Genomic DNA, 27,938 nt, shown 5'->3' on the forward strand with positions numbered 1-27,938 from the left:
TTTTTTTTTAAAGTGTATACTATGACACTGTGATGAAAATGCTGCATTACTAGGGTGACCAGATTTTCAAAATAAGAAACTGGGAGATCCCTGGTTGGTAATAATAAAACTGTGAAACGAGTGCATAATTAAAATGTTCTGCACTCGGCACTAATGTGAGTCAGTATAGTCACATTTTCTTTGGTAATTTTTAATCTGTTTTTCTGTATTTTACCTAAGCAAATGACAATTTATTCCTCTCTTTACTGTTGGCAGGGATCAGATTGGTCAAAAATAGGGACACCTGGGACATTTCTTGCATAAAACTGGGACAAATCACTGGTTTTGGATAAATCTGCAGGGACAGGAGACAAAGGGCTCAAAACTGGGACTGTCCCAGGTAAATAAGGATGTCTGGTCACCCTGTGCATTACTTGTGTCTATTTCATAATTTTGCAAGTTGAGGCTGACTCTCTAAAAGAGTTAAGACCAGTGACTAAATCAATTAGCATTTTTCAGATTCAAATTGAAGATTCTGAACCAACTCACAATGTCTTTGACTTTTGAAACATGCCAATAAAAAGCTGCATCAACAAACAAATATGCTCTTTAGTCTATATTAAATTATTGCGTTAGCATGCATATTTTTTTTTAAAGTGTATTTTTACCACACTATCTTCTGTGGTGTACCCTACTTGGCAATGCAGCAGCATAACAGTGTGTATTTATACCTTACCGTAGTCTTTATTTAATCAGAGGAACCACTCAGTCCCCCCTGTTTCTTCACAGAGCAGCAATGGCTGAAAGTGGGTATAACTCACTTTAAAATTTGCATTGTGTTGTACATTTAAATGTTCCATTTTTCCTTCTGTGAATGTGCATCACATGGGAACTGGAAGCCTAAATAAAAAGTGAAAAAGGTTCATACAGTGCAAAAGCCCCCCACTGTGGCAGCAGAAACAGGACTAGTTCTGAGGAGTGTCTTTGTTGAATGTTTATTTACAAAATTCTTTATTACATCTTCATTACATCTTTATTACAAATTATCTTTATTACGCTATTTCAACCATTTAAAATAAAAAGCATAGGTTATCTTCCACTTTTGAAAAAATATCTGAAACTTCTCACCAGGCTGCATGCACCTGTTTCACAACAGCTCTCTCTGGGCAATAGAGGGCGCTGCTTCTTCAATCCTGGTGTGGTAGAAGTGGGTAACGTTTCTGGTTGCGCGATAGCGTTTTCATTTTTATTTTCTTAGGCAGAATATCTTTGGACTTGCAGGACATGATCCTTTTGAAAGTCCTTCTTATTTCCTGATTGGATTGGTCGGGGATTTCTCAGAATCCTCTGCCTTAATATGTTCCACACCTTTATTCGTAGATAAATATATATATATATATATATATATATATATATATATATATATATATATATATATATATATATATATATATATATATTTTTTTTTTTTTTTTTTTTTTAATTCAAATAGGCTAGTTCCACAGTTGTGTTGTATGTCTGTTGAACCAGTCCTTGGTTCTAGACTTATCTTATACTAGGATACATTTTGGACAACGAGGTGAAAGTGAAGTCATATTTTGTCACTTCCTACAACTGTTACTTTGATATTTGTGCTTGTCCCATCTCACACCACTGGCTTAAGGACAGTGGAGGCCAACTTTACATGTATTGTATCAAATGCACTTTTCTCACACAGAGATGAAACCCTCCATGAAGGATTGTGCAGAAGGATGTTGAAACAGACTATAGATCTCAGCTAGTTTACACAAATACTACAAAATTTAAGATTCACCTATAATGAGTGGAGTTGTGCTTTGTTTCATTCACACATTTAACACACAAAGTTCTTCTCTTAAGACAGAAAACAGCGTTCCACCTTGTGATGTCATGTGGTAATACCTGAAGTGCTCCGCTATGTTTTTAAACTGCATGTAGCTTAATCAGAATCTGATTTCAATGCTGGAACTGCCAATCTTTTCTGAACTAAAAGATAGTTCTTAACTTGAAAACAACCACATGACATTACAAAGAGCATGTTGAGCTTTGGAGATGTAGACAGGTTAATAATAAAAGGTTACTCAAACATGAGTGAATGAAACAAAACACAGCTCCAGGTATGCTTTTCATGAGGTAACAACGTTATAAAATGGCTTAAAGCTCAGTCAGTTTTGTATATAGCACCTTTAAGGTGAAGTTTCATCATTTAGGCTAATGTGATGTCACGTAGGCCTAATGACGAGTTACATGCCCCGGGCCATAGTTTGGACACCTCTACTCTATATCATTACTTTTGTAGATTTACTGTAAACGGGTCGGCTTCAGGTTGACATGTACTAAAAGCAGTCCAACTCTAGATGGCGACCTTCAAGTCCCTTAATCAGAAATAAGTTTATTGCCATTGTAGAGTGAACAAAATTGAACTATCAAACTAGGAATTTGCTTTGACAAGTTGGTGCAAAATAAAATATTGAATAAAAATAATTCATTGTAATTGGAATAAACATATGTATTATTAATATTAATATTAATATTAATAATAGGGAAAGCTGTGTTTAGGTAGACTAGATTGAATGTATTAGTGATCATGACTATCTTCTGTCTTTCAAACTGTTATCTCTTGTCTTTTAAAATAGAGTGACCGAAGGGAATGGGGGAAGTGGGAAGGGAGGGGGGGATGGTCACAGTCACTAGAGGGGGAGGTCAATTTTCCATGTTTAGTGGGGGAGGGGTTACAAACATTGAGCCACTGGGCTCTGTTTAGGTTTATATAGAATTGTAGAATTATGGAATGTGTTAGTAAAACTTACAGTCCAAACACAAATAGAAAATGTATTTTATTTGGGAGTTGTCTTCTTTTTTTTTTCATTGAGAGCCGCATGTAGAAACATTCATAGCAGAGGGTCACAGATTGGTGGTCAATACAGCAATGATTTCAGAGAGATGCATTTTACGTTACGAGTCACCACACCTTTAAAAAGTCTTGGAACACTAATTTTAGGTATTTATCACAATGCAATAAGGTGTTACAGAGGTTACAGTGATAGAAATATTTGAATTTGCAGTGAAACGTTTTGACTGATGATTTGGAGCAGAAGACCTGAGGACCAAAACAATGAATATGATATTTGTCAATACATGCTATACAGTAGCTATAGCTACTGTGCATTAAAGTGCATTAACATGCCCATATCTGCAACTTATTTTTACTATGATGACTGCTATAGATCTATAAGCACAACAACTTTAACTGTAAACTGAAACAATTTAAAAATATGTTTACTACACAACTGAGAAAAGGGTTTCTGCATATAGAGGACACATTAAAATGTTCTCATTTTCAGTAAATGGACAGGCCATGCCTCATGTGAAAGGTCAGAACTTCCAGAATAACTTTAAAATCTTGGATTGCAGCTATGCTGTCAAAATAAATTACTCTTGGGCATGAATAAACAAGGAGTCGGTTATATTGCACTTTACACTGGAGCCTGGAATTACAATACAATAAATGAATATTGCAAAAAGAGAGGGCATCAAAATCCCTCATCCTCATCTTCTCAAATGCACGTGATCATTAGGCCACTAAACTGTATGCTTAAGGAGGTTTAAATGGTAAATGGTAAATGGTAACTTTTCTGTTCGAGGGTTCGTCGCCTGTGTGTATCCATGGAGATGTTGTAGCCCTCTGCTTCCCTCTGATGTTGCAGCCCTTGTTGTGGATGAACAAAGTTTGGACTTTTCATGTGTGGTTTCGTTTCTTTAAGGCTAGACCTAGACCTAATGAAAATTTATATTATCGACAAGAATTTTACAAAATAAACCTGAAAATATCTCTCCAACTACTTTTTCCATCTCACATGACCTATAATTTATTTGCAAACCGGGTAGTTCTGTTTGTTGGTTGGTACTGCTAGCAAATGAAATGACTACATTACCCAGAAAGCCTTTCGTTTTTCTACAAGCTGGCTCCCTCTGCTCTGGGAGTGTTTCCCATTTAAACAAACACGGTCCAGCCGAAGATGGCGGAGAGTTTGTAGAGGCGTAAAGAAACTGCTCTACCTATGAAAGCGACAAAGCCGGTGAGTGGTTTGCACTTTGTGGATGATTTTTTTCAAGTTTGATGGACTTCTAGTTTTGCACATTTGATCTCGTGAATGTATCACCGAAACAACGTGGTGCTTCGTTTCCGAGCAGGCTGCTGTGGTCTGAAGCGACCGTCATACAGCGAGCCACCTTACCACCACTGTACTTGTTACGGAATGTTTGTTATGAACTTACGAGTATTATCATTTTAAAGCTGTTACGTACCACTTCACTATTTCCTCTGTTGTCCTCCTGTTATCATTTTATGTATGGCTGTTTATTCTACTCTACGTTCGTTGTAAAGTTTACGACATTCTGCCTTTGCTTGGTTGAATATCGAGGGATCGTTATGGGAAGAACTCGTGTGTGTACAAAGAAAAACTTTTCGGTGCCCCAAAGTATGTATTTGGTCCTTAACGCTGCAGGATGGCTTTGGACATTTATATGTCTGCTCAACTGCCCAGCAGACTTGTGATCTTTTCTGTCTACCTGAAGCTGCGTGAACTTACTGTGTGTTGGCTGCTGTCTGCGCAACGATACAGCTGTGATGCTAGTTCAGTTTTGTTTGAGGTGGACTGTCAATGTTGGGATGTATTTTGGTGATAAGTTTGTAGATTGGAAGGACCTTTGCTTGCCTTACTCCATTTCAAGCTTGCTATAAGGCTGTTCACACTTCTGTCCTACTGCCCAGTTTGCCCAAACTCCCTGCAAGTAAGATTTCCCTCTGTAGTATTTGTCACGTGTAGTTTCTTAAGATACAGTTTTAAATATATTGGTGTTGGATTTTTGATTTGAGTAAAAGTTTCATGAAATTACTTTCTTATGTTGTCAGAAAAGCTGTTAAATACAATTACTAACTTTAGTATTTCTAAGACATACAAATGTGCAATATAATGACTCAACATAGCAAGGTTACTCTACACACAAGCACAGGCATCTGTTATTCATTTGCACTGCTCTTATAAGATTGCATATTTACGATTGTAACGGTGGGTATTATAGACCATCCAGCTATGATTAATGTTGCTTTTTGCGGCTGATAAATCATACTTAGGTGCATGTGGGTGGCTGTGAGAGACGGACAAACTGGCAGTAAGAGATTGATGTGTTACAGTGCACAGGAAGATGAACAAGATCAAGGGTTCAGGGAGAGTTCGCTGTGCGAGAGAGAGGCTGTGTCGTTTTGAGGGGTGTGTGCTGAGCATCCAGTTTTCAAGTGCATTCTTGGAGAGCGAAATCATACGTAGTCAGACAATGCCAATGTAGGCTAGTCACTCAGTTGAAACTGCTTAGTCGTATGGTATGTCTACTCTAGTCTCTGTTGTATTTTCTAATTAAGTGTTGAACTCAACCAGTAGTTTAGTTCCATTGGCCTTGTTGTGGTTGTGTGAGCTTTTAATGATTATCTGAGAATTTTTATTATCCAAAAATAAATAATAAGCTAACTTATAATATGTTTTCAATTATTTCATTACATTTTTTTTTTTATTTGAAAATAATCTCAACATTGCGTTCAAATGAATGTGTCATTATTACAGTTTCTTTCTACTACTGGTTTAGTTAAAGGTGCACTGTGTAACTTTTCTTGTCTCAGTAGATATGCTATTGCTTCGCTTGGATAGCTCCACAGTATGGCATTAAAGTTATCCATCTTCCATTTATAAGATTGATGGTGTTTTTATTGCTCAAATTGCCTTGGAAAATCATGCATTATTATTGTGAGCAGGATCGCCTCTCTACAGATCTGACATGTAACTTGGCTTACTGGTATCACCTACTTGTCTTCACAGATACAGATATGTTTAATGCCATACAGTGTGACATTCCATGCAAAGCATTAACATTTCCATGGAAACACAATGGTTGCGCACACTCCAGAAAAGTTACACAGCACACCTTTTTAAAGCTGATAAAGCAAATCACATTTTATGCTGTTTTGGAAAGAGGTTGAATGCTGGTTTGATTTGATTTGATTTTCATGAAACTTTCTCATCTGTTGGTTCTGTAGCTTGTAGGTTAATGTTTGACAGGTCACCGTGCCTCAGTGCTGTGTAGTATGAGTTCAGGAGGTCCTGCTGACAGCCTTCATGAGCTCACTTGTCTTTATTTTGTCTGATGGAATGCCATTTTTCAAAACCCACATATGCTGCATTTTACAAGTGCAATGGGCACTGTGGGAACCTATCCAATGAAGTACTTGGGCTCATATTCCTGCTAAATGGAGCCCCTTGTCCCCCATTCTCTGTGCCTTTCTCTGCCACTTTCTTTCCCCCACACATAGGGTGTCAGGCTGCGTTAACAATGAATCAATCTTTTGGGGGATTCTTTGACTGCAGATGGGCTGAAGTGACTTGGATGCATGGCTTCTTCTCTTTGTCCACAAGCCCCTCTGCTCTAAATAATTAATTAACTTATCACTTTTTCTCATGGCCCCCAGGAACTTTTTTTGCTCATTTTAGAATGCAGAAATCACTTTGTATTAAAAGATCATTTCAGCCGATTCCACAAATGTCTTCTTTTCTCACTTAAATGTTGTCTTCTGTTTTTGAGTACCACTCTGTTGCATATCACTTTTCTTACTTTTGGGGAAACACAAGGGAAAATTTGACTCCCTTGTGTCTAAATACATCTGTTTCATTTGCACTTTTTGACATTTTTTTTTTCTCAATCATGTAAATAATTGCTATTTTCAGTAGCTGCGTGCTGCTTTAACGGAAGAGCAGCTCATGTTTCAGGTGTTATGTTATGAATTTGTTTGTATATTTCCAAGAACACTGCTGTTAAACCTGATTCATCTTTATTGACTCACTTCAGCATTTCCTGGTTCAACAGGTATAGTGTTTTCAGTCCGTACCAGTCTAAATTTAGTTGGTTCATACTCAACAAGACCGTCGTGTTTCTGCTGCTGAAATATTTACAGCGTCTTTGCCCGTACAAGTGAGAGTATGAGAAGCCAAGTCAAGCGGCACAAGTCTGCTGTCTGCCACTCATCTCAAGTCCTGTCTGCTTTGCTCTGAGTGAGACTGTCCCCTTTTCTTCAACTCAGAGACCATAAGTGTTAGACGGGCCATATGTGAGCAGCACACACTTCTCAACTCTACACAGGCAGCCTGAAGCAATCATTGCACCCAATTCAAGTTTATAACCAGCCAGGATTTGGAACAGTTGACTCTCTGTAGCCCTTCTTGATTGGACGAAGGCAAGTTTATTAGGAAAGGGGGGTTCCAAGAGCAGTGGCCCCCCCTTGCCCTCCCCTGTTGCCCTTCCTCTTTAACTTCAACTCCCCCTTTAACTTTCGCTCCCCCAGCTGAAGAATGCTCATAAAATGGTTTCACCTGAACAAGCCAGTGGGAGGGTAGCTGCTTGGCCCAGTTTTGTTACCATTGTAAAATGTTAGCAAGACCTTGTTTGTGTTTTGTTTAGGGCCTCCTTTATAAAAATGCTTTGGGGGTAGAGAGACGGCATAGCTGAAAAAAACTGGTTTGTAAAATAACTGCTACCAGATGCTTACTCGGTCTGTTAGACAGAAGGAAAACAAGACTGTCATTTTTCAACAGGTTTCTTTTTAAAGGATAGTTTTTCAATATATTATATTAACTAGTGTTTACAAACAATACACATTGTTCAAACAAGGTCTTTCTTGTATCTATTATCTATTAAGACTAACTGGCAAAGCTATAGTGTAGTTTACTACCAAAACAGGAACATTTGTCTCAGAGTGTTATAATGGTATATTGTGCATTTCAAAGTTGGCAGCAGGGTGTGGTTTGTAGTTCTGTTTAGACCTTCACCCCTCTGTGGTGCTTCAATACCAGTGTGCCAGCTCAGATAGTAACCCACTGACTGTTCCCTGCGCAGTCCTACATTTCACCTGTAATTTCAAAGCTCTTTCATTTAAACACATAAATACCAACGTGTCTACATTTGTGAGCCAGCCGACTTTCCACATGTACAAGTCTGTACTTTACTATGGCTTTCAGTTCAAAGAGAAGTCAAGCAAATGAATGACAAAGTTCCATGGCATCGTTAAAAACTGCACATTAAGTCCTACATGTAACCATTGGCAAAGCATGTGTCAAGTAATTTATTATAATTTTCATTGCACCAATACATTTTAATTTTGTTGAATCTTTTTTTTTCTGTCAATATGTGGAAAATATTTTTTGCCATTAGCACACACTGCTCTGATGTCACTGTTGTTTACTGGGCTTGTGATTTAAGCAGCACTACTCAAAAGGACTGCATTGGACTAATGTCCCCAGAAACATGATTTCATCATGAATAATATGATGATCAACACTAGGATGCACAATGCCGTCTAAAATTATTAACATTTACATACTAAAATCTGAACAACACTCCAAACATGCACCGTATTGGTGGAGTCGCACAGCAACTTTCTCCCCGTGTCTGGGTGGGTTTCCTCTGGGTGCTCTGGTTTCCCACGTACTAAGGTCAGTTAAATACAATCGATCAGTTAACCTGCCCAGGGACTACATTACTACTACTACTACAACCTGGTACGATGCATCTCTCCTGTTAAGGTTAATGTATATTGTGCATTGCCCCTGTCTCATTAAATAAATAAAGTAAAAGCATCTCTCAGGTCTGTACTTGAGGTCACATGATTTTTTCCCTGTCCGGGTGGGCATCACCAGTTTCCCTCCACAACTTGCACAGCAGGTCAAATCTTTTAGCTAAGGTAGTACTGACCATGACCAAGCCAAGCTCAAGATCTGGAGGTGCATCCCCAAACTTGATGGCTTACTGCTCCTGACAGGTTCCCCCACAGTCTTGAAGGATGGGTCAAATACAGAGACTTGGGCTGCATTCACCCGGGAACATATGGTAGATTACATTTGAACTAATTTCTAAATAACTCTTGAACTAATTCAGGACTACTGCAGGTCTAGAACAAGACCAAACCAGATAATAAAGTATACTTCAAACAGTGTTGGGAAGGTGACTTTTAAAATGTATTCCCCTACAGATTACAGATTACACACACCAAAATGTAGTTTGTAACGTAATCCATTAAATTACTTTAAATGACTAATGTAATCTGAATATTTTGGATTACTTGATTTGCTATAGAAAAGCAAAGATGAGGAAATCTTCACATAAGATGTTTTGTCTGATAAAAGAAAATGAAAAGGCAGAGTCTTTACTTAACCGTATTAAAAATGTTAGAATAATAGAATGATAGAAGACAAGGAGACACAGTCTGCGCAGCATGGTTTGGTCCTGTTAAATCCTGGTTTAGACCTGGTTTAGACCTGGTTTAGACCTGGTTTAGTCCTGGTTTAGACCTAGTTTAGACCTAGTTTAGACCTGGGTTTAGACCTGGTATAGTGTCCGGCAATGAGTGGAATTACCGAGGGGGAAAAAAAAAAGAAAAGGGATATAGTCCCAAATGTGAAAACAGGAACATACCGTCGTGTAATCCATTTATTTCAACAAAGTAACTGTAATCCAGTTACCACTCACTGAAACAGTAGCTGTAACTGAATACAGTTACTCATAATTTGTACTCTGATTACGTCACTCCGGTACATGTAATCTGTTACTCCCCAACACTGACCTCAAATAACATGCATTTACAGATATGGAGGATTGGTTATGTAGACCTCTCCATTAAAATGCCACATGCTGAATTATTGAATAATGAGTTGAAAGTATTTGATCTAGTTTTGATTAAAATATATTTAACTGCATAGCCATTTGAAATATCCATTCTATTAAATTATTGCACTTTTTAGAGCACTGAGTTATGATGTGCTGTATTTTACATGGCTCCGAATTATTTGTTTGTTTGTGTGTTGAAGGTAAAAACAGTTTCTATCTGTGATTCTAACCCTCACGCTAATGAGTCTTTGCATTTGGGTGCTTGATAGTCTCAGCATTAACCTTGTGCCACTTTGAGCTTGTGTGAGTTCAGTGGGTGAGTGTTGTCCTCAGAATGCTCTTTTACAGTGAGGTCGCTTTATTAGCAGTGAAGCCTTAATGACTCAGCAGATTTCTATTGACCTGTGTATGTCAGTTATGTTTGACACTGTGGAGAAAAACAAATGCCTACGTATTTTTAATGACGATTTTATGATGGTGCTGTGCAATTTTATATTGTGGCAAGCCAAAAGAGCAGTTCCTTTTTCCTTTTTACTTTTTGACGTACCTCTTCTGGAATTGTAGCAGGACTAGATGATGTAGCTCTAAAAGCTAATTTTAGTCTCATTGCAACCTTAATTTTTTACTTATTTTTGTCACATAGAAATGGTCTGTCTGACGTAAAGTAACTTGGAGGAAAAGGGAATTTTTTTTTAATGCTTTGGGTTTTGTTTTTTTTGTAGAAATGAGGACATTATTGACAGTTACAAGTGTAGTTGGATGAAGCTTTCACTAGAATTCTACCTGTTGGCTATACAAGCTCCAAAGTCCCTTAGTCGGACTTCCTTCAGTTTCTTTTTGCAGTTCACTTGTGGAATCTTTTTCACCTATAGGCTCTGTCAACACGTGAAACTCGGCCAGTTGAAAGAAGAGAAAGGAGTAGTACAGGGGGAGAGAAAAAGGGGGAGACAGGAGGGGTGGCGTGCATGAAACTGGCGTCAGACCATCGTTTGAGAGGAATTCTTCTCAGGGGTCAGAGTTCAGGCACTGCGGTGGGAGCGCTGTGATTGGCTGAGGAAAGGTGAAATGAAAACCACGGTAAACTTTTGACCCCAGCAGTGGAGCTCGGCAGGAACGCCCAGCCCCTGCTCTGCCGTGGTGGAACAGAGCCCGCTCTCTTCCTGTGTTTACTCCACCAATCCAGCGGAGAAAGCCGTGGGAGGGGGAGGGAGCTGGAGAAGGAGGGGACCACAACAGGAAAAGGGAAAATTTCTGATCACAAAATGAACTTAGTGCCACTTGGTGAAAAAGCAGATGCAGACATTTTTTATAGAATATTCTGTAATGTAAAGTATGTAACAAATACAAAAGGTTTGTTTTATGGGGATCATTTTGTGAATGTGGTGGGGGTTGCATTGTCACCTTTGTTTTGTTGCATTTAAGAATAAAATTTTGTTATGTACTTTTAAAAATGTATATTGTTATGGACTCAACAGTTTTTACTGAATTTGGACATTGTAATTGTTGAGGTTCATCATATTAAATGGCCTCCTCACTCCAGATTTGCAACCTACAGCATAAAGGTTCAAATGAATGCTGTGTGTTACCACAGTGGAGGCAGCATGGAGAGCGGGCAGGGATGTGGCGCCTCCACTCACCAGATAAAAGGGTGCTGGCCCATTGATTAATGAACTAATTTCCATAATATTAGCTTTGTGTGATCAAGCTGCTGGAGTCTTGGTTGGTCACTGCGCTCTCCTCATCTAATGCATCCCAGCTGCCTCATGCACTTGTAAATGCATCAAGACTCTGAAGGGAAGGTGACTGAGGCAGGATGTGCTGTACATCATTAAGCATGATGCTGGGGTAAGACTGAACCTGCGATGCTGTGCTCTCCTGTCCTGCACTGCTCTTTTGTTTGTGTTGATGATGAATTGTGGTGGAAGGCACACACATGCTGTGGAATCTGACATCTCTTTGTTTTCCACCTTCATTCATTTCCACTAGTTTCACCGTGTAGCAGTAAGAGTGAGAGAAAATCTGCATACGTTCCCTGCCAAGCGTTCCCTGGGATGCCCCAAAATGTCACTTAAAATGTAAAACTTGGAAAAAGTGTTATACCAGGTCTGTTTTTTGAACTTTGCTGGAATTTCACAGCTGCTTGTGTAGTGTTTACGATTTACAGCTTCAGTGTCTCAAAATCCCCACTCTCAACAAATGCTTGACATATGTCCCTTTTCATCGCTCTATCTTATCGTGACACATTTCATTAAATTCTGATTCTCTAGGAAAATGTATTATTTTGATTTTGAAATTTTGCTTTTACTGTAGATTTAACTATTTATTACATTCTAAATTCTGAATTGTAACAATCATCATTCTTGGATTAAGTTGAAAAAATGCACACTGATTCCTACAAGGTGTTCTTGTATGGAGGACGAAAGCTTTCAGAAATATTTGTGTGCATAGGATAGAAATCCGTGCATATGTGGTTGTAGTTGAGCATAAAAAATAATTAAAATATTAAAAATAATAAATTGGTAAACTCTCAAATGAGTCCAGTAGTACATGAAACAGAACAGAAGAAACATCGATCAACGTGCCAGACTTTTGCGTCACATACGGACTGAACCAGGACTGAACCAGGACAGAACCAGAACTAAACCAGGACAGAACCAGAACTAAACCAGAACTGAACCAGAACTGAACCCGGACTGAACCCGGACTGAACCCGGACTGAACCCGGACTGAACCCGGACTTGAGAGAGAGAGAAAGGGAGAATCTGTCAGTCCTGGTTTAGTCGTCCTGGTCCTGATCTGTCAGTCCTGGGATCAGTCCTGGGATCAGTCCTGGGATCAGTCCTGGGATCAGTCCTGGGATCAGTCCTGGGATCAGTCCTGGGATCAGTCCTGGGATCAGTCCTGGGACCTGTTCTGGGACCTGTTCTGGGACCTGTTCTGGGACCTGTTCTGGGACCTGTTCTGGTTCCGTCTGGTTCCGTCCTGGTTCCGTCCTGGTTCCGTCCTGGTTCCGTCCTGGTTCAGTCCGTATGTGACGCAAAAGTCTGGCACATTGATCGATGTTTCTTCTGTTCAATAAATCGTGCCTGTGAAGTGATGACGTATTTTTGACAGTAAAGTCACGTCTATGAATTCATATTCATACTGAAGAAAGCATAATCATAAATTTTCATTTTGTGTTAATTCTTGATGATGTAAGTTTTCAATTAATATTCTGATGGAAAAAATACATATAATACATTTTATGTACCACTGGACTTATTCAAGAGTTTACAAATATTTCTTTTATGCTCAACTACAACCAAATATATATGGATTTTTTTCCTATGCACACACATATTTCTGAAAGCTTTCTTACTCCATGTTTTTGAACTTTTTGTGACACTGTGAATTCCTTGGGTTCGAAATGCTCTGCCAAAAATCCTGAGCCAGGCCTGTGTACCAGGTTGAGGAGTGTTGTCGTCACTTATCCAATTAGAGTATGCATCTAATTAGAAAGCTCTTTATTGTCTGATAATCAAGAAGTGCACTGTTAGTATGCTAGTTGTTTTTAACTTTACCGTCACGTCAAAACAACTATTTGCTCTCTTAAGGTTCTGAAACATACTTATAAATTCATCAGCTTGAATAATTAGAGCGCTTGGAATGGAAAATAAGTGCAAAATAACTTTGGACCACTGCAAACAAATCTGTACCTGATTTTTAAATCAGATCTTAAAACACAATCAGGTACAGTGCCTTTTACATTTTTGTCATATCACCCAGCAGCCCTACTCTTATTGCACCAAAGTCACTGTGCAGCTGGTTGTAAGCCTGGCGGGAGGTGGAGACGCTCTTTGAAGCAAAACAGGAAGTCATTCAGTCCTTTTGTTTCCTTTTTGCACTTGATTTCTTAAAAGTCTAGTGGACACCTTTTGTTGCTTTATTACTTGGCATCCTGTGAGAAGTCCCATTTGCTAGGATTTCAAAGAAAGGCTGCTTTCTTTTTTCTGTATATTTCTAAATAATAATAATAATAACACTAACATGTGTGCCATTAATACAAGTCTATTTTTCATCCTTGGATATGATGGGTTTTTAGTGTGAGTGTGCTGTAGCTACTGTGAGCTTTGTTTTGGGTGGGTTACTGTTTATTGTTAAGTCTGCTAGCCATTGTCTCAGGGAGCTCAAATTGCAGGCTTTTCATTTCAGGCTGAGTTGGAATGCACCCCTCACTATTTTGGTCCTGACTGACTGACACTGCTGCTGTATTGGCTTATAACCAGACTATTTTCATCATGGAATATGCTGTATGACTTGGTGTGAGGCCTAATAGCATTACATTATTTTTCTCCACTGCCTTTTTTGATTTTTGTCCTGCTAAGTAACCGATGGGCGACCCAAAGAAAACTCACCAAAACATTTTGGCTCATTTGCAAACAGTGTTTGCTGTAAAATTAGGATGAATTCTAACTAATGTTACTGTAACTAACGAAGCCTGCCACGATAACAAATTTTGAAGTACAATATATTGCTAAAGGGAAAAATCACAAACGAATGTCACTGATACATGACAATAAAGCAGAATAATCCTAGTAAACAATTTTTTTAACAGACAGAATCATTTAAAGGCCTGAACTACAACAAATAAAGAGCACAATGAAGCCATAAAAATTACTTATTCAATCATCTACAGCTCAAATTTTATTATATTACAACTAAAATAACAAAAATGTCTCCACTATTACAAAGAAAATGTACACATGATGATTATTGAGCTCAAAAATATATTGTTCCAGGTTTCATATATTGAATGATAAGTCGATATTGTTATTATCGTGACAGGCCTACTAATATTTCATAATGTTCAAATGCACTCAATCGGTCAAATTATAAACATTATTAACAGTATTTAATCGTCGTCTTTGAAAAAAATTCTTGTAAACAAAGAAAACATGTCATCAGCTGGCCAATGATGAGCATTAATAATGTACTGATATTGCAAAGCCATATTGTGAATGTTTTGAACATTGAAAATTTGCTTAAAGCTGTTTGCGACAGTTGACCGAAAAGGAACCGCTTTTCCCTCTTCATCGGTGTTGAATAATTTAGCTGCAGAATTGGCTCAGTTGCGGCCATGTGTTTAGTACACATCATGTGATCATTGGTCTGTGGTAAAAAAAAAAAAAGGTCTGCTAACAGCATGGTCCCAACTGTTGTCAAAGGAAGGTGAACTCCATCAAAGTGAAATCATCTCAACTGTTGTCATGCAGCCCATAGAACCAACCAGTCTAAAACCAATCAAACATAGCTAGAATTTGAGAGAATTGTACTGACTGAAGTTTTAAGGATTCCATCATGGCCAGGTATGAATGATCCAGGATGAAAAGAGCATGGCTGATAAACATAATATGTAAAATAGGGTGGATTCAGTGGTCACATTTCCTGGAAAGGGAAGTGATGACGCAGTGGAAAAGACTGAGGGAGGATACAAACAGGATGCCGTCTTCTGTGGCTTCCTGTGCACTTTTAGAAATTACCTTTCCCATGAATAATTCAGAAAATGATGCCCAATGATATTTGCCTGCATTATTTTAACTTCACTTTTTTTTTTATGTTTCAGGAGATGTCCAGACATTGGGAATGAATGGAGCTGGACGAGGGGTTGTTCTGGCCAAGGTGACTAATGAAAACACATACATATCTAATGGGCACATTGTTGTTCAGTTTTTAAATGACTGTGTGGCTTTAGTTCCACTGTTAGTTTGTGTGACTCTTACCTTGTCATTGAACATATTTTATTAAGCTTATTCAGGCCAGTGGCATCCTGCCAGGCTTGTTGAGACACATCTGTGGTTTAAGTGGGTGGTTCTTGTAATTTCTGTTTACTGTGCATTCTGCTCACTTAAATTCATGATAGAAAACATGCGATTTTGGAATTGTTTGCATGTATTCTCAATCTTGCACAGTTACAACATGCTGTTGTCTGGTAGAGATTTTAAAATCATTTCTGAGTTTCTGAGAGGGACAGAAAGGAGATTTACTGTTAAACTGTTTCAATGCACAAAGCTGATGTCATGCAGCCACAATGCTGCAGAGGTAAGTCTCGGACAGAAACCAGGAAGGAAGGGAAGAGGAAGGGCCAGTGAGAGGCAGAGTATCATAACCTTAGCAAGACTTTCAGATTTAGAGTGGGGGTGATGAAAGGTAGATGGACAAGAAGCATGCTGTGTAGATTTATGGTGCTGAGAGCGTGTCTGCACCTCGGTGCTCTTTAGCAATAACACAAGTAGTAGTGACTGATCTGCATGTCCTAGCCTGCGTCTGCAGAGCTGGAGTTGCATAATGGCTCCCACCCGTTCTACACACTTTTCCACTTCAAAATGAGATCACTGTTTTGAAAGTGCTGTGCATTGGGGTTTTTGCTTTTACACTTACCCATATGTTGACAAAAAGGATTGGCGATGGATTATTTTTTTCAGAGAGGTAAAAATGTGTGCAGAAATGGAAAAATTTGCTATTATCTTAACTGCAGATTGTATAGCTCTCCCCAACATGAACCTTGGAGAGGTCAAATACAGGGCAGTGCCACAGCAGGAAAACAAGGGCAGGATCCCTAGTTCAGCAACGCCCAGCCAGGGAGGGAGTTGACGGAAGTGTTGTGCATGGATGCTCTGGGGGAAACTGCAGTAATAATCAGGGAAAGAAAAAAATGTTATAACCCACGGCCTACAGAGCCTATTTTATAGTCCTCACCGATGTGATATTTTCAGTACATTTCTCTTCTCATGGATTTTGCATGTTTATAAATGATGTGCTCCTTTTTGACATCTATATTTCTGGTTGGCAGAGAAACATGCTTTTGCATACATTACAGTAGCTAGCTGTACGGTAGCTAGGTGTATAGCTCCTTCTGGTGGAATATTTCTTTATGGTTAAGCTGGCTGAACGCAGAATGACCCATCTCCCTCGAGGCTCAAAATCACTACATCATCTTCAGTCGCTCCTCACAGTGGAACAGATGAGATTTCACTCTTGCTAAGTTTTTATAAACTGAACACTGCCCCATTTGACAGTTTGTCAAATGCTTTTTCCTTTTATTGCTTTTGGATTAAAGCACAGGTTAATTTCTCTAAGGTTGCAGGTTTGGAACAACATTGAATTGGACCACTTTGGCACAGCTATGATTTCATTCAAACATGTTCATTGATATCCCCATTAATTAGATTGTCTTGTTTTTAGGTCTTGATATGTGCTTGAGATGAGTGGAGTTTCTGACAACTCTTTGGAGCCACTGTGCTCTGACCGCAAACGAAGACATTCCACCTGTGACCCACAGGGACTAGGGTATGTATACTACTTTGCTATCTACTTCTATCTACTTGTTGCTTTATTCCTATAGAATTATTATGAAACACACAAGCATCCCTTTAACTACTTCTGCTACCAACTGTTGAGTGAGGCATTTAAGCCTTGTCCATATGCAAGCCATACGGCCGGGGTATGTGGAGGTAAGGTTGTCATGGTAACATGTCTGATCTCATTGGTGGCTCAGCAGGTGTGACAAGCGTCGAAGGGAACAGGAGAGCAAGTACATAGAAGAACTGGCTGAGCTCATTTCTGCAAACCTCTCGAACATCGACAGCTTCAACGTCAAACCTGACAAATGTGCCATCCTTAAGGAAACTGTCAGGCAGATCAGACAAATCAAAGAGCAAGGTATAAGACCCCTTTTTAAAAACTACATTCTGGGATATTTATTTTGTGAGTTATTGTAAGGTAACACACTGGGCTGGATAGTTGATGACGTCCAGTAATGAACTGGGGCAATAGGTTGAAGGCCAGGTGGCTCCACACTGACACTGCAGTTTGACTGTTTGTGTTACTTGTGGTAAATGAGCACAAGTAATTGAGACCAGTCCAAGGTGGTCATTGCTCTGGGCTGTCACTGGGACTGTGTGTCTGTGGTTCAATGGAGTACTAGCACTAGTGACTGTGAAATCTGACTATCCCCACAGAAAATGTTGAGTGTGGTAGTCATAATTGGATACAGTGCAAAATAAGCCTGATATAGTCCTTCAGTCATTTAGGCTTGATTGTGATTATTTGTGTAAGATTAAGTGGGTAAAGAATCACAATCATTCTAAGTACACTGTTGATGCATTTCTTTACTATATTCCAGATTTTTGCTGGGGGATTTTGGAGCTCGCATACCCACACTACACTATCTAAACTTGGGAGTATACAAGTGCTGCCCAACAAAACCTTCCACACATGCTTGTAGTAAAAATAGAAAGGCATGTGAAACATGCACCCATTGGTTTTGCTGCCATCTAGTGGTTCACATTAAATAGTTTGAAATTGCAATTTCAGTAGAAATCTTTTACAGCACGCCCTCAGTCCCACAAACACATTTTCATGACTTTCAATTTTCATTTTCAGGAAAAAGCTCCTGTAGTGATGATGATGTCCAGAAAGCAGATGTTTCTTCTACTGGTCAAGGGGTCATTGACAAGGACCATCTGGGCCCATTACTTTTACAGGTCAGAGATGGGACACAGAGTGTGTCTGTTGTGAATAAACCTGACAAGATAACTATTCTTGTTTGTTTTTGCATTAGGCATTGGATGGCTTTCTGTTTGTGGTAAATCGTGAGGGCAGCATTGTATTTGTGTCAGATAATGTAACACAGTATCTACAGTACAAGCAAGAGGAGCTAATTAATACTAGTGTTTACAATATAATCCATGAAGATGACCGGGAAGAGTTTCACAAGAACCTCCCTAAAGCCAATGGTGAGACTAATTTGTTTTTAATTTATTGTCACATGTTGACATTTTTATGCAAAATGTACAGTAGGACCTTAATATGTGTATTCCTTCTGGTAGCACCAAATGGGGCACCATGGGGTGGAGAGACACTTCGGCAGAGAAGTCACACTTTTAACTGCCGTATGCTCCTGAACTGGCCTCAAGAAGAGAGACCTGGGGGCCAGCATTATGAAACTATGCAGTGTTTTGCTCTCACTCAACCACGAGCTATGATGGAGGAAGGTGAAGGTATTTATCTGTAAAATATGTGAGAATGTGTGTATCTCTGAAAGACTTAATTAATGTCTTCACTGCAGATTTTCATTCATGTATGATTTGTGTGGCGAGGCGCATTACTGCTGTTGAGAGGACGGAGAGATTTAGTACTCGTCATGAACTATCTGGTAAGTGGTGGTGTGAAAAACAAAAATGTTTTAAAAACAATAAATCCTTTCAAAAACAAATTTGTGTATGTCTTTGCTTGTTTTTTTTTCTAGGCAAATTAATTGAGATAGAACAGCAAGCATCCCTTCACACAACAATGCGGCCAGGGTGGGAGGACTTGGTGAGGCGCTGCATGCAGATGTTTCTGCATCGCAGTGAGGGCCAACCTTTCTCTTACAAACGGCATTATCAAGATGGTATGTAGCTGATATACATATATTTTTAATTACCATAATTTGAAGTGACTGCCATGACCTTTTTTGCTTAATCAATGCTTCTTTTTTTGTTTTTAGCTTTGCTTAATGGCCACGCAGAGACACCCCTATACCGCTTTTCCCTCTCTGATGGCACCCCAGTCACAGCCAAAACCAGGAGTGACCTCTGCCGGAATCCAAACTCCAATGAGCCACCCACGTTTCTCTCAACACACTTACTGCAAAGGTGCCACAGCTTCAAATGCTAAAGCTGTTTTCTCATCCCCTTCTCTTGTAAACCATCAATCTTTAACTGCATTTGTTTTTCCCTAATATTAGAGAGCCAAGTGGTTATCGGGGAAATCCAGGTGGGGCCATGAGGCCTCCAAACATTGGTGTGAATAATCAGAATCAACAAATTGGTGCAGGCATGAACAGGGGGTATGGAATGACAGAGCACAGGGGACTGCCCCCTTACACTGCAGGCAACCGAATGAATCTCATGAATCAGATGCATCAGATGAACAATATGGGCCAAATGAATTCTATGCATCAGATGAACACACCCATGAACTCTATAAACCACGGGCACCACGGCATGCACCAACAAATGGGTCCATTTCACAGTGGCAATGCAGGTTCTGGTGGTGGAGGATATGGAATGGGAATGACCAGCCCCCCTCAGGCCAGTACAGGGATGAATGGTCCTCCTCACAATGTCATGGGGTCACCCAGAGTCCGAGGAAGCCCAAAAATGGGAGCTAGTCCTTTTTCTCCAAGTGGTAAGAAAAGTAGCATTTTTTTCTGTATAAGTCTGATGTGCAATTTCATTAAGATTTAGCATTTTTGTTTTTGTTTTGTGGATCATTACAGGTATGAACTCACCTATGCATCCAGCTAGTTCAGGGGCCACATTCTCCAGTAGTTCTCTAAATGCTCTCCAAGCCATAAGTGAGGGTGTGGGCAACCCAATGTCCTCCCCCCTCACATCCCCCCCTCCACATAAACCAGACAGTTCACCAAGTATTAACTCAACCAACCAGGCATCTGGTGGCCCCTGTAAGCCTGGTCCATTTCCCCACTCTGACATGAAGAGCCCGAATGGTTCTCTGGCTCCAAGTGCAGAGCAGTCACAGCAGCATACACCCACTGGTGATGGTCCTCCAGATAACCCAGACAGCCAAGCCCAGCCTGGAGCAGATGCTCTCCGAAGAGTCCCTGACAACAATAAGTGTCACAAGAAGCTTCTGCAGCTCCTCACATCGCCCACTGATGAACTGGTGCCTTCAGGTCAGACGCTGGGCACTGGGCCTAGCTCCACGGCCGATAATAAAGATGGGACAGCCAGCGTTACCAGTCCCTCATCCTCAACAGGAGTGTCTTCCTCTACTGGGTCTGTGTCTTCCACTGCAGGACATTTGTCAAGTCAGTCTTTGCAGGAGAAACACAAGATACTGCACAAGCTTCTACAGAATGGGAACACCCCAGACGAAGTCGCAAGGATCACAGCAGAGGCTACTGGGAAGAGCAGCTTAGAAACCGGAGGATCTGAGATTGGCCCACCTGCAGCCGGGACTGTTTGTGGATCAGAGTCTAAAACAGAACAGCTCAGTCCTAAGAAGGAAAAGCCCCATGCACTCCTGCACTACCTTCTCAATAAGGATGACTCAAACAGTGGGGACAGTGGGGACATCAAGCCAAAGCTGGAAGAGCTACAAGGAAGGGTCCCGAAGGGACCAGGTGTTGCCAGTTCTGAACCCTGCTCCTTGAACAGCAAGGTGAAATTGGAGCCTTCAGATGAGGTAAAATCTAGAGAGAATTTTGCTACCGCTTTGGAATACCCCTTTGAGGTTGACAACTTTTGTTTTCTTCTTTATATAGTCGGAGACCCTTGAAACGATTCTTGGAGTTCCTCGAACTAATTCTGGCTTCTTCTCTGAGCCTGACTCAAGAACAGGAAAAGATGTTGGAAACCAACAAGGAAACATGGCTGATGATTTACATGGTAAGTCTGTAATTGGTCTGTTTATTTTTCAGTTGTTATTCTTGTTGGTACAAACTGACCCCATTTCAGGTAGGATCAATAAACTTTGGTTAAGAGTAAACTCTGCATTGTTTGTCTCAGGAGAGATCAACTTCTGAGTTTTCTCTTTCACCAAGCAGGTTTAGTGCAGTTAGAAAACAAAGACATGGTAAACCTTGAGTTTAGCAGAGAACATAAGAGATTTTAGAAAACAGGATTCAACATGGCCATAATAAACCAGAGGTGGCCTCCAGGCGGCAGGAAGTTTGGACCGAGCCTGCTTCTTGAAACAGGGCCATTAACACGTGAATGTGATTATATGTCCACTATGACTCGATTTGATTACATGACTTCATAAAAATGGAGTAACTCTTGTTAGGATTTTTTTTGTTTACTTAGTTTAGAAGCGCTCTGTCTGTATATTTTTACAGTTATACAGTGTGTGGTTTTTTGTTTGTTTTTTTTGTTTTATTGTCATACTATATTTTTTACTTGTTTTTGTATTACTCTAAATGACAGAGATTGCACTTTATTTTTCTCTCAGATGGTGAGCGAGTCTCCATGCCTATAGGCCAGCGCACTGCCTATCAAAGGGCTTTATCTGTTGATGCTAAGCCCATAGGTGGAGATGTTTCTGTTGGTGGAATAGCTGGTAGAAGAAATGTCCAATGTCCCACTCTTTTGAATCAAGACTCCATGGACTCTCCACTTCGACCTGCGGGAGTGCCTAATGGCTTTCCAGGAAATATGGGTCTGCGTCCACCACAAAGCAATCCAAGTAATTTAAACATTTAACTTCAGTTTGATCAAACATATCATGACCTAAAAAATATCATTGTATATAGTCCCTGTAAAGCTGACATTTGTGTCATAGGAGGTATGGGGAGAGGGATGGGAATGGCACTACGATCTGGGGTGACTGGACCAGGGGACTGGAGTATGCCGAGATCCACTGCAAATCCTACAAGTGGCCCGGTACACACTGGCATGGGTCGTTCTGGCCCAATTGGGGGCCCAATGATCAATCGTTCAAACAGTGTACCTGGAACCAAAAGATCTTCTATGCTTCAGCAGCAGCTCATGGAGATGGGTATGCCAGTGTTCACTAATTAGTTGGTGTTACAACACAAAGGATAATACAATAGGTGTAGTAGGATAATTTGCACTAAACTGTATTTTATGTAGGTCCCAATGAATCCAATTTGGGCATGAATCTGTTTGGTAGCCACACACCACAGTCTCCATCATGGCCTGATTCTTCAATGGGAATGGATAGACCACAGAGCCGTACAAACAGGTAATATTTTCTACAGTTCAGTGCATTTTAAAAACTGTAAATGATTGTTTTCAGATGTAAACTCATTATTTTTATATTCTATTCTTTTAGAGACCAATTTGGTCTTACTTTAGATGAGCTGCTCGGACCACTGGCTGCAAGTGATGGTCCAAATGATGAACGAGCTCTTATGGATCAGCTGGACTCCCTGCTCAACACAGCTGATGTCATGGCTCTGCAAGAAATAGATCGAGCATTGGGGATCCCTGAAATAGTAGGCCAGGTACACACATCATGTTTCTTTTTTGACATAAAAATTAGGCTCTTTAAACTTAAAAATATTTCCCAATTTTGTCATTCCAGTCTCACAGCGGTGAGGAGGCCCAGCAAGGCCAAGATCAAAACCAGACTCAGTGCCCACCATCAGAGCCTTTCGTCCCACCAGACTCTTCCATAGGAATGGACCAAAAACCAGTATACAACCAGGGCTACCCTGGCCCCCCTGGACCATCCTCCATGAGCATGCAGACCAGCTACCGGCCCAATACAATGCAGGGCCAGTCACCTGGAGGGTTCAACCCAATGAACCAAATGAACCACACAGGAGGCTTTCCAGGCATGAGCGGGATGGGTAATGTGGGAAATCCTCGGCTAAACATGATGAGACCACGCATGATTAATGCCACCAAACCTTTGAGATTTCACCTGCAACAAAGGCTGCAAGGACAGCAGGTCAGCATAAAATCACATGATCAAATGATTGGGTTCTTAGTTCATATGGTATCGGAATGAACTAGCTCAAGTAAAATTATTTCTTTGTTCTTTCTGCAAATCTGTATTGTCATTGTTATTGAGATTTGCATATTGTTCAACAGTTTATGAACCAGGCTAGGCAAGGCATGAAGATGGACAATGCCCCTGGAGGGCTGACCGCCATGCGCCCAGGTATGCAGTCTGGTATGGCACCTGGAGGCATGAGTAATCAGGTAAGTAGACACCATTAATTCTCAACACTTCTGTTTTGTTGGTGTTTGTCAGTAAATGAATCATGTCTGTGTCTGTAGTCGGGATTTCTGAATGCTCAAATGATGGCCCAGCGCAGCAGAGAGATGATGACCCTGCAGATGAAGAGGCAGAGGATGATGATGTTAATTCAACAACAACAACAGCAGCAGCAGCAGCAGCAGCAGCAGCAGCAGCAAACCCAGGGGCCAGCAGGGGGCTTTAGTCCACCACCAAATGTCACTGCACCAGCAGGAATGGACAACCCCATGGGAGGCCCACCCATAAACCAACCAGGGCAGCAGGGCTTCAACTATGGAGGCAACTATGGTCTGTAGTTTCTATGAATCTTTTTTTACATTTGCAATGCAGTTAGTCAGGCAAACACCATGTAGATTAAAGGAGACATACTATGCAAACATACTTTTAACCATGTTATCTTCATTAACCAGTTCAAAGTTGCATTTTTAGAGTGATTTTATGCATGTTTGAGTAATCAGAACTCCCTGTCTTCTCACAGAAAAAAAACATACAATGTATTAATATATATATGCATATATGTAATTCAGGTATGAATCAACAAGGAGACCCATCATTCATGACTCCAGGAACTGGCTCAACAGGAAACCTAATGCCAGGGCGAATGTCTGGCCCTGCACAAAACAACATGATGGCTGGAATGCAAGGAAACCCCCAGGGTGGGCCCATCTACCCTTCTGTAGACATGAAGAGCTGGCAACAAGGTGGCATGCCACGTAACAAGTATGTTGGTGCTTCTATTAAAAAAAATATATTTAATCCAGAACTCTTTACTGTACTTTCATAATGTTAACACAAATGTCCGTTTCATTTGCAGCTCATACCAACAGCAGCAGTTTCCACAACAGAGTAATCAGGGCCAGTTTGGACCCATGATGATGAACAATACCTCTATGGGTGGACCTGGACCCGTTAGCAGTGCTGCTGGGGGCCAAATGGGCCAGATGCCGGGCCAGATGCCGGGCCAGATGCCAGGCCAGATGCCAGGCCAGATGCCAGGCCAAATGCAAGGTCAAATGGGCATGAATCCAATGGGAATGTCTAGAATGCCAATGGGACCTGAGCAGGTAACTACCACTGTGTATACTCTAGTGTCAGGCATGAGGTGTTTTTTGTGTGCTGCCATTGAATGAGGGCAGTCACAATGAAAATAATCAATTATTGACATAAATGTCAACTAATATAGAAATCCGATAGTCATTATCTGATCTGCACACCAAAACATGTTGTGAGAAAAGCTTTCATGACTCCTACAGAACAGTAATTACACCAAAATGAGGGAAAGATGAGGCTACACCACAGCTTGTTGACTTTCCAAAATGTGTACCAGTATAAAATTAGTTACATTTGGCAAATGTAAAATACCATGCTCTCTAAATATCTTTTTAAGATAAGACGAGATTAACCAAAATTTTACCAAAATAGCAAAAATACTGTGTTGCAACACAAAGGTCAAGAACAGCAGGAAAATGGGAAGATGCAATCAAGATTAAGATAAATTATACTAAAAAGATAAACACTGTGTTAGCAGAGTAAAGATATAAGGCTAAAAAACCTTTGTACAGTTAGTGGCTATGACTGATTATGAACAACATATGGACAAGAATAAAGAGCAGTCACGTATTATATTTAGTGGGGGTGTAATTTGAATGGTAGCATTGTAAAATTACTAGTTTAACAATTGGAGTTTTTATTGAAGTTTACTCAGCAAAATGCTGGTTATCTTGTCTAAAACCTGCTAACCTAATATTTAATAAACATGTTCCTAAATGTGATCATTGTAGTAATTTAGCAGTCAATATTACAATTGCCTCTTTTAAAAGTTACTCACCCAGTTTCTCTTTTATTATACATTGCCATTCTTTTTATTGCAAAGCAAAATTACATGGATATTTTACTCATTGTGCATCCCCTAATGCTGTTTTTTGTTTATTAACAAGTTTTGTTCTGAAATAATCACATGTATATACTTGATTGTCAAAACTACAAGCATGTCTGACAAATGCTTTTGTTTTCCTTTGCAGAAATACTGTTGAGGGCCTTTGATGATGGAAAATAGACCTACAGCCAGATATTGTGGAGCTCAACAAGTTGTCCAGGGAATGCTTGTTGAATGTGTATTGATATTCACAGCTATATGTGCAGTAATCATTTTAAAATTGAGATCCGATGCACAATTAGATTTCAGATTTGGACTATGGTACATGCGTCTATGGCAGCACTTTACTTAAAGGCTTCAGATCAGAGCTCGGGATCGAGTGTAAAAAAACAACATTAGAAATGAATTAGAAACATTTGCCATGTTTTAGCAGCAATGCAAAACGTACATAGACACTGGCCCAAACATGTAAAACAAAAAAGAAGCTAAAGAAGAGCCTTGGAACAACCTAATATGCTGCTGGGACAGCCTATAGTTTCAGAATACTTTTGAACAAACTCTATTTTTTTAATTTAGCATCTTAACATTGCCATTGGTTTAACAGTAGGTTGAAATTCTGATGATGTGTGACGACACAATCCCGAGCTCTATAGGAAAAAAGATTGTTACAATTTTTTTTTCAACACAGCCTTACTTGAGATTCAATGCCTTTGCAACAATAGGTTCTTTTTACTTCCCTTTTGATTTTGGGTAAGTCTATGTTAAATGTCATTGGATGCTATAAGCACACTGTGTATGGCTTTAAGCAGAATGGAGCAATAACTCTTGCCTCTATGCTTTAGATTTAACAGAGCCTTGTTTAAAGCAAACTAATGGTACTGCAGTATTAAATGTTTCATTTTTTCAGTGAATATACTTGTAAATATTCTACAGAATATATCATACATTCTTTTTAAATACCTTCTATTGCACATGTATGAGACCTGGATGTATTTGTCTCTCGTAGGTCATTCTTTTATGGTTTTATTTGTTACGCCTTTGCAGTTATTGCAAGTGTGTCTGGGATTTTTTATTATTGTTTGACAATTTTCTGAATGCTGTATTTTTATTATTTTGCATAAAGTCATGTATTACATGTTTAGAAAGGCACTTTTACTCTTAATGAGTATCTGATAAGTTAAAGTTTTGATCTTTTACACCATCAGACAGTTAATGTATTTTTTTCAATGTGGTGGCAAGGGCTGCAATGTCTTGGCAACTCCATCTGTGTGTTTTTGTGTGTTACGTTATGTCGTTAGTTCACCAACAGGCCTTGAACATATTTTTCCTATATTCATCTGGTTTGTCTATTACTATTGATTGTTTTTATATTACTGTTGACTTGGAACAGTTTCAGGACTGACTCTACCTTTCAACATGCTCAATCCAAAGATCTTTCTCCACATGTTTGTATAGTTTCTGGGCTCTGGTGTACTTTTTATAGACATATTACATTATGCTTATTGAGGATGGTTGTGCAGTTTTATTAGTCTGGCTGGTTTGAAATATTCTTTGAGACACACACACAACAAAATTCTGAGAAAATATTTGCAGCAAGTGAATATCAGTGGAATATAATTAACAGAATCTTTTTTTTTTTGGAGGAGACATAAGCTGTTTTACTAGATGTATATTACAGATTTCCTTGTTGATAATGGTGTAAATACAAATTTCTATTTAAATACTACCTTGACTACTGTGTTTTGTCTGCCTTTGATTCGGTGCTATAAATCACTTAGATGCAAATAGAAGCAATGTCTTGGTAATCAATAAACATATCATTCGGTTTAAACTAAATCATTTTCTGTCAAGGGTTTTGATACAAGAAAAACGCAACATGCCTGCTCCTGAACACCAGAGGGAGCTGCCATCCTGTGTCATCTTGTTCATCAGGTTCTCAGGCGCGTACAGTTTGATTTTTCTTTTTCTGGCCACATGAGGGTGCTGCTAATACTAGAGAGCTCAATTGCCAAGGAGAGTTTCGTATTGGAAGAGCCATATAAAACTATTTTTTAATTAGGCAGAGTCGTGTCTTTTACGTTTTGATTGATATTGCACCTTCGTACAAGCAGGCTAAGTGAGTCTCGCTTCATAAGAGTTGATTGGGTTATATAAAGGTCTAATAGATTATATTTATTCTATATATAATATTTATGTATTTGGAGAAACATGGTAGCCGTGTACTATGATGCATACATCTATTTGGCCTGGCCTTTATGATGTCTGCTCTCCTGTAGGCTAGAGGATTTTGTGCGATCACTTTAACCTCTTTTAACTAGTAGCAGTCTAGTAAGGATTGCAGAAAGAAATGTCAAACAAAAGTAAAGCTTAAGAAATAAAGCGCACTGTGGGAATGTGTCCGCCAGCGCGTCTCTGCCTCTCTCACTCTCTGAGCTGGCGTGGTTCCCGGCCCATCTGCGGCCTGGCCCGTGGATTACTGTTTGTTAATGTTTCAATCAGCTGTGTGTTGAGGAATGTGGAGCTATTTAACCTGAACTTCCCCAGGTGTGCCGAGGCGCCGCTCAGTCTGGGCCCCGCCGCCCTCCCC

The 27,938-nt window shown here is 39.8% G+C and overlaps 1 protein-coding gene across 2 annotated transcripts; it reads left to right on the forward strand.

Moving 5' to 3' along the window:
• Positions 1-3,967: 3,967 nt before the first annotated feature.
• Positions 3,968-27,077, forward strand: LOC110170271 (nuclear receptor coactivator 3-like). 2 transcript variants are annotated; one of them, XM_055160426.1, is made up of 23 exons: positions 3,968-4,076; positions 15,308-15,363; positions 16,927-17,031; positions 17,240-17,403; positions 18,127-18,227; positions 18,305-18,479; positions 18,573-18,743; positions 18,812-18,898; positions 18,992-19,135; positions 19,232-19,379; positions 19,472-19,914; positions 20,006-20,934; positions 21,014-21,137; positions 21,700-21,933; positions 22,030-22,245; positions 22,341-22,452; positions 22,543-22,714; positions 22,795-23,163; positions 23,307-23,417; positions 23,496-23,763; positions 24,003-24,195; positions 24,290-24,539; positions 25,497-27,077. In XM_055160426.1, the coding sequence occupies exons 3-23, from the start codon at positions 16,946-16,948 to the stop codon at positions 25,506-25,508; spliced, it is 4,509 nt and encodes a 1,502-aa protein (XP_055016401.1). In that variant the 5' UTR covers positions 3,968-4,076; positions 15,308-15,363; positions 16,927-16,945; the 3' UTR covers positions 25,509-27,077. The 2 variants fall into 2 exon arrangements, with proteins under 2 accessions (XP_055016401.1, XP_055016402.1); XM_055160427.1 differs by having other exon boundaries at positions 17,243-17,403.
• The last annotated feature ends 861 nt before the right edge of the window (positions 27,078-27,938 follow it).

The sequence above is a fragment of the Boleophthalmus pectinirostris genome, unplaced genomic scaffold (assembly GCF_026225935.1).
Source record: "Boleophthalmus pectinirostris isolate CB_2022bp ecotype Guang Dong unplaced genomic scaffold, ASM2622593v1 HiC_scaffold_3, whole genome shotgun sequence".
In the NCBI taxonomy this organism is placed as follows: Eukaryota; Metazoa; Chordata; class Actinopteri; order Gobiiformes; family Gobiidae; genus Boleophthalmus; species Boleophthalmus pectinirostris.

Bases quoted from the DNA above. Each gene is read 5' to 3' on its own strand.
- LOC110170271 (XM_055160426.1), top strand. From the start codon at position 16,946: ATGAGTGGAGTTTCTGACAACTCTTTGGAGCCACTGTGCTCTGACCGC. The intron at 20,935-21,013 runs GTAAAATCTAGA...TTCTTTATATAG, and splicing joins AATTGGAGCCTTCAGATGAG to TCGGAGACCCTTGAAACGAT. The intron at 21,138-21,699 runs GTAAGTCTGTAA...TTTTTCTCTCAG, and splicing joins CATGGCTGATGATTTACATG to ATGGTGAGCGAGTCTCCATG.